Source organism: Dendronephthya gigantea, unplaced genomic scaffold, assembly GCF_004324835.1.
Source record: "Dendronephthya gigantea isolate DGI-Jeju-01 unplaced genomic scaffold, DenGig_1.0 000000F, whole genome shotgun sequence".
Classification (NCBI taxonomy): Eukaryota; Metazoa; Cnidaria; class Anthozoa; order Malacalcyonacea; family Nephtheidae; genus Dendronephthya; species Dendronephthya gigantea.
In genome coordinates, this window is record NW_021163010.1 from 6,853,063 (window position 1) to 6,867,576 (window position 14,514).

Below are 14,514 nucleotides of genomic sequence, written 5' to 3' on the forward strand. Positions count from 1 at the left end.
AACTAGTGTCCGCTGTCTCCATGCCAGTTGGTGCAGTTCTTCAAACAGTTTATCATTTGTCCTAGCTAATTAATCCCCGCAGATTTTCCCATGCAGAAAATTCGTAACTTCCTATTAACCAATCAAAATTGCTTAAAATATTCGATTGGTCATTCTTCCTGGATTGATCAAAAGATTGGGTGCGTACTGCAAGTTACAAAATGATTAAGTTAGCCGAATTTTTTTCCGGAATGCTTTCAACAGCACGACTGCATAACATGTGATGACCGAAGACTGTTTCATTAGCTAGGCCAGGCCGGCTATAATCAGATTGTTAAAATCTCGGAAGTCTGTCTTAAGCCGAGACGGATTGCCCGTCAAAAAAATCTACAGCAATTTTACATGCATCTTTACGAACTTCAAGTTGCAATTTCTCTCAGCTTTGTCAGTGAAGATATTACAGTTGCATGCTGTTACATTATTTATTCATATATACTATTTCTATGGTAACTCACAAGATGACAAGATACGAACGATTCGACATCTGCCTAGCCTCGCTTTTAGGGTTTATGAATTATTAAGTCCTATGAGTTATGACCTGCTGTTCTTGATTAAACAATCGTAGTTAATAGCTACTGTGTGTAGTCTTACATTTATTAACATTTACTTAGCTGCGCGGCATGCATGTGCAATTGCAAAACTGTAATTGTTTCAGCGCGCGTCCGAAACGGTTTGCCCGGCAGCTCGATCTGACTGCTCGAGAAAATTCCACGGCCAGTCCTGATAATATGTATTAAACTGAAATCGAACTTAATCGCTAACTGACCTGCCTACGCGTCCACGTATGTGCAAATTATATGCAAGTCCCTCAATGCAGCTCACTTTTGGAAAACTTTGAAAACGGTAAAAATAAATCTATTTTGTGCTAGGTTAATTTAGTCTTTTGTCGACCATGCGAGCTAGACCGCTGAGATTGAAGCAGGTCCTAGTGCGCTCAGTCGGCATGAGATCGTTATTAGCTCGTGTAAAACTAGAAATTTCTAATAGAAAGTGAAGTGCTGCGAAATGTACATATCGATTTTTATTTAATTTTTTCATAACATAATGTGACACATATCTAAATTATATGAAACATATCTAAAATAGGTTTAATATTTATCATGACGTCACACATCATGAAATTTATCATGACGTCACACACTACATACATACCAAAACAGCGAGATCGTATACGCATACAGAATAGAATGCTCCTCGCTTCGCTCGCAGCAATTAACGTGCATAAAGATGAACCATGGTTTGCAATTTCGACATTAATTCAAAAGCAAGTATAAACGCTGAGTTCAGGACAGTGCATGCAGTGCACTGTACATGACCATATTGCCATTGTTGAAAAGTCATAGACAGACTTGCACGGTGAACTAAACAGCGCATAACGCGAGAAAATAAGTACATGCATAAAGTGATTGCATCAATCATGAAAACTGCTCCGGCGGATTAACTTTTGCCCGTCCACAGCCACAGGCATATAGAAACGGCAACTGTCTTAATAAGTGTATCATCCATCGTGCAATTGCATGACGTAGAACATTCTGTTCTGATTATCCGAAACAATTTTGAGATCAGTGTGGACCTCGTGGCTGCTCAAGCTATATGTGAACGACTTCACCCACAGAGACTCACAAACTACACTGGAACAATAACACTGCTTCCACTGCTTCCACTGGAAATCATGTTTGAGACAATGCAACGCCAATGTTGTTCTCTATACTTGCAAGCAAATCTCAAGCATCTCCTTTAGACTAAATTTTATTTCACTACAAATACCCCAACGGATAGAAATTTAACGATGTATCGGTAGAGAGAATCAAAATCAGTCATTTTTTATCATATACTTATCCAATAAACACAGCCGTCTTGCTATTGAAATTACGTATAAAAGAGAATAACTTATTTATATATGAGAGAAGGGCTAGGATATATATTATATATAACAAGTTTATTACAAATATATCAAGCATGCTTATGTATGCAGTATTTCCATGATTGGCGGAGAAGAATTTTCAGCGGTCTATTACTTTCCCATAATGGATCGGCGAGATGAAAAAAAAGGGAAACTCTGAACGAGAATGGCAAAAGCAAATTCAATTTAGCTATATTGTAATCAATATAGGATGTCTGCAAATGCCGCATGCATGGTTTCAGGTGAAAATAATCGCGGCATGCATTTTTAAAGTGCATGCATGCCTTGTGCCATATAATAAACAATTCTCTCAACAAACCTCATGCACTTGCTGGGTTTTTAACACCAAGAAATATTGGACCTCGGTCTTTAAGAACAGTCATGTTTAATAGCATGCAAGAAAACTTATATTATGGTAAGATAAGATATTAATAAAATAAATCATATGATTTGCAATTTATTTTCAGAGATTTATAGATATTCTGCTAAGTTTACTTTCAGTATATAGAAGAATTTTTTTATTTGCACAATCTTTGTGATTATTTGCTGTTTCGTGAAACTAAGTTTAGAATTGGCTGCGAATATTCCTGCGAACTATATAGCTAGCTGAAAAAAAAGTGATCAACGGCAACGCTTAGCCATTTCTCTCTGATATTCGTTAGAATTTTCTGAACAGCGTAAGAGCTATAGTATGCATACGGCATACCTGCAAAATTGTATATAGCTACGTATTCAGAAGCTCGTGCAAGCTAGCTTCAAAATTGGCCACGTATATAATAATAGAATTGTTAATTGGCTTTCATTAATATGGCGGGATGACTTCAGTGAGAGGCTAATTCGCTCTATCTATATATCTATACGCCCTCCAAAATTCTGTCTGCTTGTGTAATTTTGAGCAATTACAACACGACTGTGCACAGCACGAGCTAAATAACATGTCCTTGTGTTTTTTTTCTGTCCGATCCGGTGCTAAACTTATACATTCAATCAACCCTGCCGGAGAGTTTTGCATGAATTCGGCATCATCAAATCATTGATCTCGAAGATTCGAGTCGCTGATATAGATCGCGTTAATATATGCGCCACAAAGAATAAAAAAATATATATTAAAAAATCGCATTACACTCTAGATGGAAAAAAAATGATAACATCCAAAAGCCGCGGGTTAATATATGAACAAGACCAGTCACTCGACTCATTTCTAATTAAAAGGTTCCTATATTGAATGTATATTGCATTTGCCTAAATCCCCACCGTTAGGATATATATAGTGGTGCTGTGAGTCCGTTGATAGTGATCAGCATGCAGTTATTGTGTTTTTAACGAAAAATTGTGGCGACAAAAGTCAACTTTTCATCTTTTTTTATCATAGAGAACGCCGTCCACGCTGTGACAAGGTCTCGCCGTTTCCACTGCCACTACGAAGATCCATGCATGCATGCATGCACATGCACGTGTGTTAAAAAACAGGCAAAAAGAGAACATTGCTATATTAAAAACAATCAACGCACATATTCCAATAGCGGCATTGAAGGCGTTTATATAATTGCCCCCACTTCCATTAATATATTTTGTGTTTTTCGACATGGCGCAAACAAAATTTCAGCCGTGCGTTTATATATAAACACTGTTAAAAACATATCCAATCGGATTAAATGCTCCTGTTTACTCCCATGCTAATATATTGATTATGGTTTCGGCATTAATCAGCTTTCACACGTCGTATTATATTATTGGTCAACTGGCAGCTTTTGTATCGGTATAAATCCGCGATTGCCGTTTTAATTGCAAGCATTAAAAAACACCGCAAACCGTAGCCTATATGTATTCAGGAGAACGTCATACTGGACGAAGTCAGTGTCGGGGCCAAGAAGGAAAGTTCAAGCTAGATTACGTCTTGGTACGTAAGTTGAATTGAAAGTTGATTTACTTAAAATAGAAAATAGATCAATTAACAGTCAGTGTACATGCACTCCGGTCTTTTTTTTCTTATACGTTCCTTTTGGGTTGCATGGATTTTTCATTAAAATGTGTCAGTAGTTTATAAGGTTTAATATAAATAAAAGCACGTCATGCGAACACTATATAAATGTATAGACAGTATAGTCTCCGCCGTCAATGTAATCAGGGAGTAGCGCAACAAATGTGGTATAACAACTGCCTATCTTGAATTATCTATATATGATATTGAGCGTAAAACATACAAAAAATCTATAACTGACTGACGGAATGCGTCTCCATTTTAACAGCTGTAAACTAAACGCTAATGCCTGGTTCGCACTACGTCCTAACACGCGTTTTATACGAATGCTCAAATGCTTTGAAACAATACCATGGATTCCCGATGCTTCTATAGGAGCTTGGGTGAACCAGTTCTCAAGTCTCAAGACCAATTTGTTGTCATGCATGCATATGAAGCCCATGTCAGCAAGTTCCATTGTCCATGAGCTGAGCAACTTTTGGATTGAGGGGGCGGGAGGAAGGGCTACTTTTAGAGGGACCGGGGAGCATGAATGAAACTTTTTGAAACATTTAATCCGTCAGAGCAGAAAAACAAATATATTGATAGGGGGTGGGTGGCAACTGCTCTGCGCATGCAGACCTTATCATAGGTGTATTTCAAAATACCCATGCCTGTGGAATACCAAGCTCTTTTTTGTAAGTGCAATGTATGTGAACAGACATTTTAATTTACAGATATAAGGTTGATATTTTCATATGTTCGAACTTTTCTAGTATAGTGAGCTTGATATGTGTATCCGTCGCTATGACGTATATAAATGGATTTCAACCAGCACATTGGCGTCAATCAAACTTTAATGGAGGGGGGCCATATTCATATATTCTGCTATTCCTAGCAAATTTTCTTTTGAAAACAATTTCACTTTCAATAGAAATCAGCCTGGCATAATACGCTCCCCTTCAATCAACGTTCGATTGACCGGCGCCCACGAACCAGCATTTTCTTCTCGAGAAGTATCAAGCAACATTACGATCTAAGGTAAGCTTAGAAAACAAAGTCATATGCGGTCATGTGTGACTGAAGGAACAAATAATTTGTTTCTTTAAGGATTCCAAAAAAATCCCATAGCAACATAGCCGTCATGATTCAGTGTGGACATTTAAAGTGTCTTGGGATGATTTAAAAGCAGGCTTCAGCGCAAAAGCTGTTGCCGTGAAACGAAAAGTCAACATCACCGAAACGTTATACATATCTTTTGATTTTAGCATAATTGAACGTTTGCACCATTGTTTGATGATGCATTAGATAATTATACATTATAATTCTTGTAGCTTATTTCGACATTATAACGATGCAAACAGAGCCATCGTGAATAGCGTCGACTCCGTGTTTTGCTACAGTTGCGAACAATTTTTTTATTTTTTGTGTTCTTTTCTAGACTACAGACGATTAAATGGCGCTGATAACAATGGATAGAAAGACTTCTTTCGCTATTGGTGCTGTATTTTTACTGCACTTTTTCGCGGGCGCATTGTCGTCGTCTGCGCCGAAGAAGCATATCCTTATTCTCGGCGGAAACGGCTTCATCGGCGGCGTGACCACGCTCTCTTTGCTTGACAATGGTCACCACGTCACCTTGCTGAACAGAGGGAATCCTTACTATGATTCGGACAAGAGGATAAAACCGCACGCCTCGAGGCAAATCAACTGCGACCGGGAAAAATCGCTCTTACTGGAATGCAAGGAATTGATCGATGATGAGACGTTTTACGACGTCGTGATCGACTTCACTTCGTTCTCGCCGAAACATGTGAGCCAGATTTTGGACGCACTTTCGGGCAGAATCGGTTTGTACGTGTTCATCAGCAGCGAAGCTGTCTACGAAGTGAGCGCAAAAAATCACACCCAACCCAGTAAAGAGGGCGAAGCAACGAGACCGGTCAGTCCGAACCGACGTCAGGAACTACAGAAAGCGCTTCCGTACGGCGACCAGAAATTGGCGTGCGAAGAATTGCTCATGCAGCAAACAAAAAACGGGGTTCCGTATCTTATACTGCGTCTCCCGATCGCCATTGGTCCACGTGACACTACCTACAGGTGAGCCAACAAATGCATGGAAACAATATCATTTACGCTACTGCATGATATTGCTGAACAAAGTACACATGCAGTTTGAGTTTAATATAAATATAAGGCGTTTGCAAATGCTGATTGGTCGGGATTGAAAAGCTTAGTTATAGCCGGACATATATATAGATATTTTAATATATAAACAGAAATTGTGCGCTATTGACTTTTGATTTCATAATTATGCTAAATAGCGTTTTCATTTCTTATGTTACTTATAAATATCACAGAGATATCAACTGATCGAAAATCCAGCAGTATTTCGACTTTCCAACTGGTTATATCACAACTTGCTTCCTATTAAAGAAGGGTTTTAAAGCATTTTAGCAATTTTTAGTTGACTTTCGTAGACTTAAGACTTTTTTCCTGCATAACTGAAATATTATCCAATTTATGTTCATGCCCATGGGTTTGAGTATGACGTAAAACCCGCGATACATCAAAGAAATGAATATTAATATTCTTATTAATTGCGGATTTTCAAATCATACTAATCTTTACCACATGAAATTTTATACAAAAAATCCTATACGCAAAACGATCCCTCAAATTGGGCAGACTTGCGGTTATGCAGGGGACAAAAAGCGCTGAATCAAAATGTAACCGTTCGCCTTTTCATAATTCACCTTCAAATCCTTACAATTAAAGGTACCTCAAAAAAACATTTTAGCCGGTGACCGTTTTTAAATCTATAGGAAGCCACCTAAAATATTCCATTTAAAATTGATTAGTATATTACACGGATTTTACCACTCACGACGCGGAAACAGGGAAAATCCCATGAGAGACAAAAGCTATGAATATATAACTTGTGGTCCGAAGTTTTTCGCGACCGCGTTGCCATTCTTTAACACCTAATTTAATAAGACCTTTTCATGGCTTCTCGACAAAAACAGCTGCAACATGCACTCAGTCTGTGTTACTTGATAAGATACACATTAACTGGGATCGGAGACATTACGATAAATACGCATATGAGATTATGAATAGAGTCACTCAGTCTTACGATGTGTCTCCGAGACCCGAACTCTATTCAATCATCCGGCTATGGTAATGATGCATATACGTACTTTGTTATGCGTGGGTATGAAAGCCCATAAAAGGTTCCAACATGAGTGGGCTGCTGCCACGATTTTATACGGTAACGTTTAAATAAATTTTCAACAGTTAATGTTTCGCGCAAAATGACGCAACCCATTGTCGAACCAATCAATTAATTAAACTGAATGTTAAGGTCCGTTCACACTATCCAACTTTTCCGGATCTCGTACGGAATGTCATTTGTTATTGATAAAGCAGTATTGCATTGGCTTTAGTTGATCAGTGATGCGCCCGTATACTTTGCCAGCCAACAGACTATAAAACATCCATCAGAAGTGAATTGCATGGATGCGACAAAATTGGATCGGGTCATTTCGTGTGAACAGACCTTTACACTGATAAGATTTTGGCAGTACTACCACATTACCGAAGAATCATTGCTTAGCTAATCGGTGTCTGCCTTAATTTAGATGGTGGATCTACCAACTTTGGATCATAACCCATGATGTAATTCGTCATCCAGTTCATATTCCCAATGGAGTGCGGAGTGATTTATTCAGTCTCGTCCACGTCGACGATGTTGCTGACGTGATTTCGAGAATTGTTGCCATGGACACACTTTCGATAGAAAATAAGGTAGTGAATTTAGCATTGAAGGAACACATCACTCTTCCTCGGGTCATAAGAGACATCGCTTCATACTACGGCATAGATAATGTGCAACACGAGGGGGACGATAAATCAACCTGGTATGTGTACCCGGCCGGAACAAAAGGCCCGCTTGATATATCTCGTGCCCAGGAATTGCTCGAATGGGATCCAATGCCCTGGAAGCAAGCGGTTGAGAAAACATGCGAGTTTTACCACAACGCAATGACAAAAGACGATTACCTCAAGGAAAAGGAAATAGTGTTAGCTGATATGCTGGACAATATTGTCCCCGATGAATTATACGATGCCTTCTTACTCAAGTTGAAGCAACAGTTCGGTGAGACTGTTCTCGCAGGGGTAGACTTGGACGTCGGGATTCCTGAAGGAGCGCTGGAGATCGACAGTGAGCCTTTGCAAAGTTCGGCTGGTGAAAACGACAGTGAAAGAATGGCGGAGGAATTGTAGATCGATTTCAACTGCAGCAACAACTCATAATGGCACGGTTAATATAGGATAAGACAGTAAAGTAGTAGCGCAACTGTAAAACATGTTACAAAGCCAGTAATTTCTTCTGAAACTTGGAACATGTCATCAGATGTAATGTACGCCGGCCGGAAGAGAAGTGCATTTGCGGTTAGCCTGCCAGTTCGCGATTGGCAATTCCGTTATGTTTAGCGTAGCTCGTTCAAAATAAGTAGCCTTAGTAACTGACCAAAACAGTCAAATAAGATGAAAGGCAAGGACATTTCTTCAAAATGCATCAAACAAACTATTCTCTATCCTCTTTATGCATAATATCACCCTGTTTGGCCAACATTTTTTCGTTTCGATCTCGAGGGTGTTGATTATCACCGCTTCAACTTTTCCAAGAACACCATGTAACACTATAAAAAATTGCAACGGAGTAACAAACATGGACCATGTTTGTTACTCCGTTGCAATTTTTTATAGTGTTATAAGCCACATCCGGTATAAAACACGATTGTTCATCACTTCAATATAGTATCAGATAGCTAGAATAATAATAAAATATCAAATAATAAACTTCGAAACTGAATTTTTGTTTACTCTCATATAGTATTAAGTATAAAATAACAAATTAAAAGTATGGTCAAAATTCACTGAGGGTGTGTATTTTCCCAACAGATTAAAATGGCTTTCATTGATTTCAAAATTATGGAAAAAATGTGGATTACTTTTGACATTCAGGCCCCGTTTACACGTGCACTATACCGGATTCGCTTGTTACGATATCTTCGTTTGCCTTTAAAGGGCAATGGTTAGCAGCAGTGTTTATTAGTTTGATAGATATTTATTTTGATCTCTGACAGTCAAAATTTTTTACCAACTTAGCTACAAAATTTGACCCACTCCGGAAGCAATCCGGTATAGTGTAAACAGGGCCTCAATTGGTACCAAACAAACCAAACATGTACAGTTTCGTGGGTTCAGGGCTGGGGCTCATTGTAATGGCGGTGATCTGACATACCAATATTATCTATGGAATTATATTTTATGAGTATGTTTCCTGCAGAAAAATAATTATAAGTCCTCCAAAATTGACTTCGTCGAAGAGCTTGAGATCCGGATCCTCCCATACTCTTAGTCTACGCCCAAATTAAGTGCACTAAATATGTGCAGTACTTTTAATACTGGCCCATAATGGCCTTGCGTTTGTAGTATTATATATAAATATTTGTAAAATTATTGTTCAATTTTAAAATTGGGTTGGATAAAATTAGGGAGAAATGGTGATAATGGTTCATGGGTTGACAGGTGGTTTCCCTTTGGAACCAATCCCCAGCACAAGCGTAATAAACACTACCTTGATGACGCCAGGTGAGGCGAGGTGAGTTTACAGCAAGATTACCTTAGAAAACTAGGTGTAATGGTGGTTCTTTTTCGGTCAGTTGATCGCGAAATATGTTAAATATCAACATTACCATTAATAATGAGTATGCCTCACAAATTAGCCAATCGTTTAACGTTTGGCACGGCCGGAGACTGGTAACGTTTCTCGTGAGGTGGTCAAATACCCAGCCCGCATTGCGAACTTCCTCCTGGTTCACTTTTTTGTTGGAACTGTGTGATATTTGGTGAAAAATCTGTAGAAAATATGTACAGTTACAGCAAGTTAGGTTCGCCGGTTTTAAGGGCAATTGTAAGTATTAGTGTATTCTTGTCACTGATGAAGATATGCCGGCTTTAGTTGATTATTTCTTATGAATTTTCCCTGTTTCTTTGTAGGTTGGAAATGGCCGGCTTACGACCATGCGCAACGCTAGTCCAACACTTGCTAAGGTTTGTACAATTATTTGAATGTTTTGGCGTTACAGAATCACTCCATTGTTGTTAAGTTGTTGTATACGTAGATAGTTATGTGGCAATAGATCGAAATTCGTACATTTTTGCTGCGATTTTATTGATATTCTTGCATGCCTTTGCCGCCATGTGATAACTCAGTCTACTTCGCTTGAACTCTGTACCTTACATTTAGCTGCTTTTTTCATGTCGATTTACATTACAATCAGTCAATCACTGTGTCATCTTGGTTTGTATTATTTTTTAAATAACACAGGCCTTTTACTGTGCACTTTTGAAGGAGTCTTGATTATCTTGCTGTTGAAATACTTTTAATTTTAATATATAGATGCTTGAAAGTCATATCAATATATAGTACTAGTATTGTGAGACTTTAGCATTATTAATTCATGTTATAATAGTCAATTGGCATTTTTAACCTTTTTTTTGAGTTTTGTTGCTAATATAACTGACAAGTTTTTATTGATGAACTTTTATGCATTCCTAACTTTTGGTAATTTATTGTATGTTGAAATATTTATACAATAGTACAAATAATTTAATATTTGTACCTCTTTATGCCCACCGATTTGTGCAAATGACTGATTTGCCTGTTCTCTTACCATATTGAACAGGGAGCTCTGTTTGAACAGGCACTTTTTCTTGATCCATGGGCACCCCTATCCTTTTAAGACAAGTCTAATGTGCATTTACATGAAATAACTAGCTAAAATGTATACTGATAAGATATATCCGTGTAACCATGATCTAAGCGACTTGGAGGCATGAAAAATTAAAAACTTAATAATTAAAATGCTAGTTACATCCCTGCCTATTCCCAGGGGCTGGTTGTATGAAAGCCGGATAGCACTATCCACCAGTGATTTTTTTAGTGATTTGATCAATTGCTTTAAAATCACCCATTGTTTGCTATAACTTTGATTAAATCTTAGTATTCCTAAATTGATGATCTCTTTAATAATTGTTGGAACAGTATAATTTTTAGAACGGTAGAGAAAATCACTATCCGGTGGATAGCGTTATCCAGCCTTCCTACAACCGCCCCCAGGTCTTTTTAACTATGGAAATTTCTACTGCTGTTACATGTTTTTTTGTATTAATTTTCAAATGTATAGTGAGCTAGTTAGTGTAGCTTTAATAAAATAAGTGTTGTTAATACATTTTAATTTGGGATATGGTTTGTCCTTGGTAATTAAAAGTAATGCCTAGTCAGGTTTGTGCATTGGCTCTGCTCAGAACAATGTGTGGCTTGCAAATTTGAAAATTGCCTAACTTTGGCATTCAAGAATCTAGCTCATATTCATTTAAAACCATAATGAACAATGTGTGAGATTACAAATATAAAGGCAAATCAGAATTTAAAAATAATTCACTAGGAATGAATAATGCTGTCATGTTGCCAAGTTAAAAATAAATTTTCCTTTTTATTTTGTATGCTGCAGTTTTTAGTATTATGGAACATTTTAGCTAAATGTACTCTGGACATTGTGATTAAAAATTTTACAAGCATTACTTTTAAATTAAAGCCACTGGGAATAGCGTAGAATGATGTGTACAGATACTAATTAGTAACTGCAATTTTGACCATAGACCAAAGAACTTGATTATACACATTATATTTTTGTACTGACTTTAAATAAATTGTATTGTATTGAATATTTCCCCCTGTTTTTTTAGACCTGTGTGGCTGTTGTAAACCCATCATTTGGTAAGGTGCTTCATATGTATTTGCATTCTTCTTTGTGCAGTACTGAGACCCACCACAGATTAATGAGATTATAAGCTGTTCCCTTATCTTGAAATATTGCTCTCTTATACCTGGTTTATAATTGTCTCATTTTGTTAAATTTAAATTTTGTAGAAAGCAACAATATGCTTGCAACAAGATCAATTCAAACAAGTGCTAGTGTTAGAGATGTCGAAACAGCTGCTAAGTTCATTGGAGCTGGTGCTGCCACAGTTGGATGTGCAGGTACAGTACTGTGACGTTCATTCTTCTAGTGTTCATCTGTTCATTTGAAACTATTGATTTAGCACTAAGGCTTAAATACTACATGTTCTTTTAAATTACCCAGATGGTCAAATGAACCTAATTTTCAAAAATAATGCAACAAACTAAGCATGTGGTACCTATGTGTTCTCTACCCCCTCTGTAAAGGCCAGGAGAAACTATCAGGAAGTATCAATCCCTGTTTTTGCTTAAATCAAAGGGGTAAAAAAAAAATTTAAAAATCAATAAAAAATATCATTAAAAATGCAATATTTTGGTATTTAGTGTTGCCAGAGTTCAGAGTACTTCTATAAAGCAATCATTACTCAATTGTCTGCAAGTTAGCTCACACAGACTGAAAAATTTAATCAATTCACTTTTGAGCCCTTTCTTCTGTATGGAGAGAGAAATTTTGGTCTTAAAGACCATCAAATAAAGTTACTTAATACGTATTAATAGTTTAAATGATAGAAGTTTTAGTTTGGCTGTTGAGATTTGGATCAGTTGAGGGTCTAACTGTTTATATATTTTTGGCTAGCTTTGATCTGCCACTTGGTTGTTTTTCTACCTGTATGGCGGCCTTAATCAAAAATGGCAGAAATAGCAGCGCTCGTGAGCTAATTCATTCACTGTATAATGCATTTTTTGGTGGTTTAAATTTTCACTGAGATGTGACATACTTTGACAGTCCACATATTTTGACCTGTCTTTATACCACGTAAAGCAACAGTTTCAGCGATTGTTGGATATTTTTCAAAACCTGGATCAGATTAACCTCATGATTTTGAACAACTCGACTCCAGCTTTAAATAAATGTACATTTTTATTCTTGAAACATGTACATCGCGTAAAGCAGTTAAAATGTGCTTCTAAGTGGCGGCAAACATTTACAGAAACCATTATTTTTCATGAACTAATGCAAGATTGAGCCGTTTCCTCTTTTTGTTGGACTCATACACTACAGGCAATGTAAAGATCATTTTCCAGAATAGTTAACTGCTGTCTCATACTAAACTTACATTTTAAATAATCAACTTTTTGCAGAGTTCGGAAATTTGAATGAGTTTTTGGTTGGCTGTAAACTTAATTTCGTTTTTTTGCAGGCAGTGGAGCTGGAATCGGAACTGTGTTCGGCAGTCTTATAATTGGCTATGCGAGAAATCCATCGCTGAAACCACAGCTGTTCTCCTACGCTATTATGGGTTTCGCCTTATCAGAAGCGATGGGGTTATTTTGTCTTATGATGGCCTTCCTTATTCTCTTTGCTCTGTAGACGAAATGGAAATATAGCTATAGACGTTATAACCATTAGCCATGTTTAAATATGATCGTGTTGACAATAAGATAAATCTAACAATTACTAGGTTTGAAAGTGTTTGGCTAATAAAATGTTTGTTTTAAATTATACTTCTGATGCGCAATTTTCTGCCGATCATTTCGAATTTTCTTATATGGTGTTAGGACGTGAAAGAGAGAGTTACATTAATAATAACGAAAGTCATTTCACGGTGCGCGAAAGAATTCGACAACCCGACTTTTCAGCTGAGTCATTACACCTTTATGAGCGACAAATTAAAAGGGGCCTAGTTTTCTAAAATTTCTGTCCCTGTGCCTGCTTTGGAATACTCCTTCCTGGTTTCCAAAAAATCCGACTTAAGTGATATTGTTGGGGTTGCGAATGAAATGGAACACGATTTGCACGAAATAAATCTTGATAAATGTGTGATTTTCGGTAGCTGGTAGTCTTATGAACTTTAAACTTTTTTTGCCATAGCTTGGAATTGCAGCCAACCAGCCTTAATGCGTGTGAGCCCTGAACACAACCGAACCTGACAACGATGTTGTCATGCAAGTATTTTTCGTGTGTCCTTGACTGCTTTGCAAATGTCTCATTTCTCCGAAAAGGCATGTGATGCTTATCCTATAGCTCGCTGACTCGCTCTGTCGGTGCCTTCACTCAAATCCATAGAAATAATAGACATAATAGATGTCTATTATTTCTATGCTCAAATCTCACGGTGCCTTCGCTCAAATTAACCTGCATGCATGAGCTTATTCTCATTGTTTGATGTTCTGCTTACCTCTTCTGTTTTCGAAATAAGTCTCTATACTCTCGTACAAGTTACAAACTTGGAGGAATTTGATATCAGAGGTGTCACGAGAAAAACGATTCCTAGAAAAATTACAACTGGAAAAAAAATTATGGTAAGATTAAATTTCTTAGACCTATTAAAAACTAATTAACATTAGTATCAAGATTTTTTAAGAAAAGTCAGAACTACGTTAATGGAAATCTTTTCTTCCCGTTTACCATAAGATATATATTCATGTGCAAAGACAGCCCATATTTCAAGGTTGGCGTTTATTTAGCAACTGCATTATTTTATGTTTTAAAATCTCCGTCTTGCCTGATGAAAACGTGTAAAACACAGTGGTGATCTTCTCGCGTTTAGATATTTTAGTCAGTCAGCGCTGAGA

General features: G+C 37.2%; 2 protein-coding genes across 2 annotated transcripts; both read left to right on the forward strand.

The window, feature by feature from the left end:
- The first annotated feature begins 3,737 nt into the window (after positions 1–3,737).
- On the forward strand, positions 3,738–8,596 carry LOC114518779 (chloroplast stem-loop binding protein of 41 kDa b, chloroplastic-like). The gene is made up of 3 exons (XM_028538770.1): positions 3,738–3,842; positions 5,344–6,002; positions 7,544–8,596. The coding sequence occupies exons 2-3, from the start codon at positions 5,359–5,361 to the stop codon at positions 8,187–8,189; spliced, it is 1,290 nt and encodes a 429-aa protein (XP_028394571.1). The 5' UTR covers positions 3,738–3,842; positions 5,344–5,358; the 3' UTR covers positions 8,190–8,596.
- A 1,177-nt stretch (positions 8,597–9,773) lies between these two features.
- On the forward strand, positions 9,774–13,441 carry LOC114521466 (ATP synthase lipid-binding protein, mitochondrial-like). Its single transcript, XM_028541931.1, has 5 exons — positions 9,774–9,885; positions 9,972–10,025; positions 11,724–11,754; positions 11,908–12,018; positions 13,140–13,441. The coding sequence occupies exons 1-5, from the start codon at positions 9,841–9,843 to the stop codon at positions 13,307–13,309; spliced, it is 411 nt and encodes a 136-aa protein (XP_028397732.1). The 5' UTR covers positions 9,774–9,840; the 3' UTR covers positions 13,310–13,441.
- Positions 13,442–14,514: the final 1,073 nt, after the last annotated feature.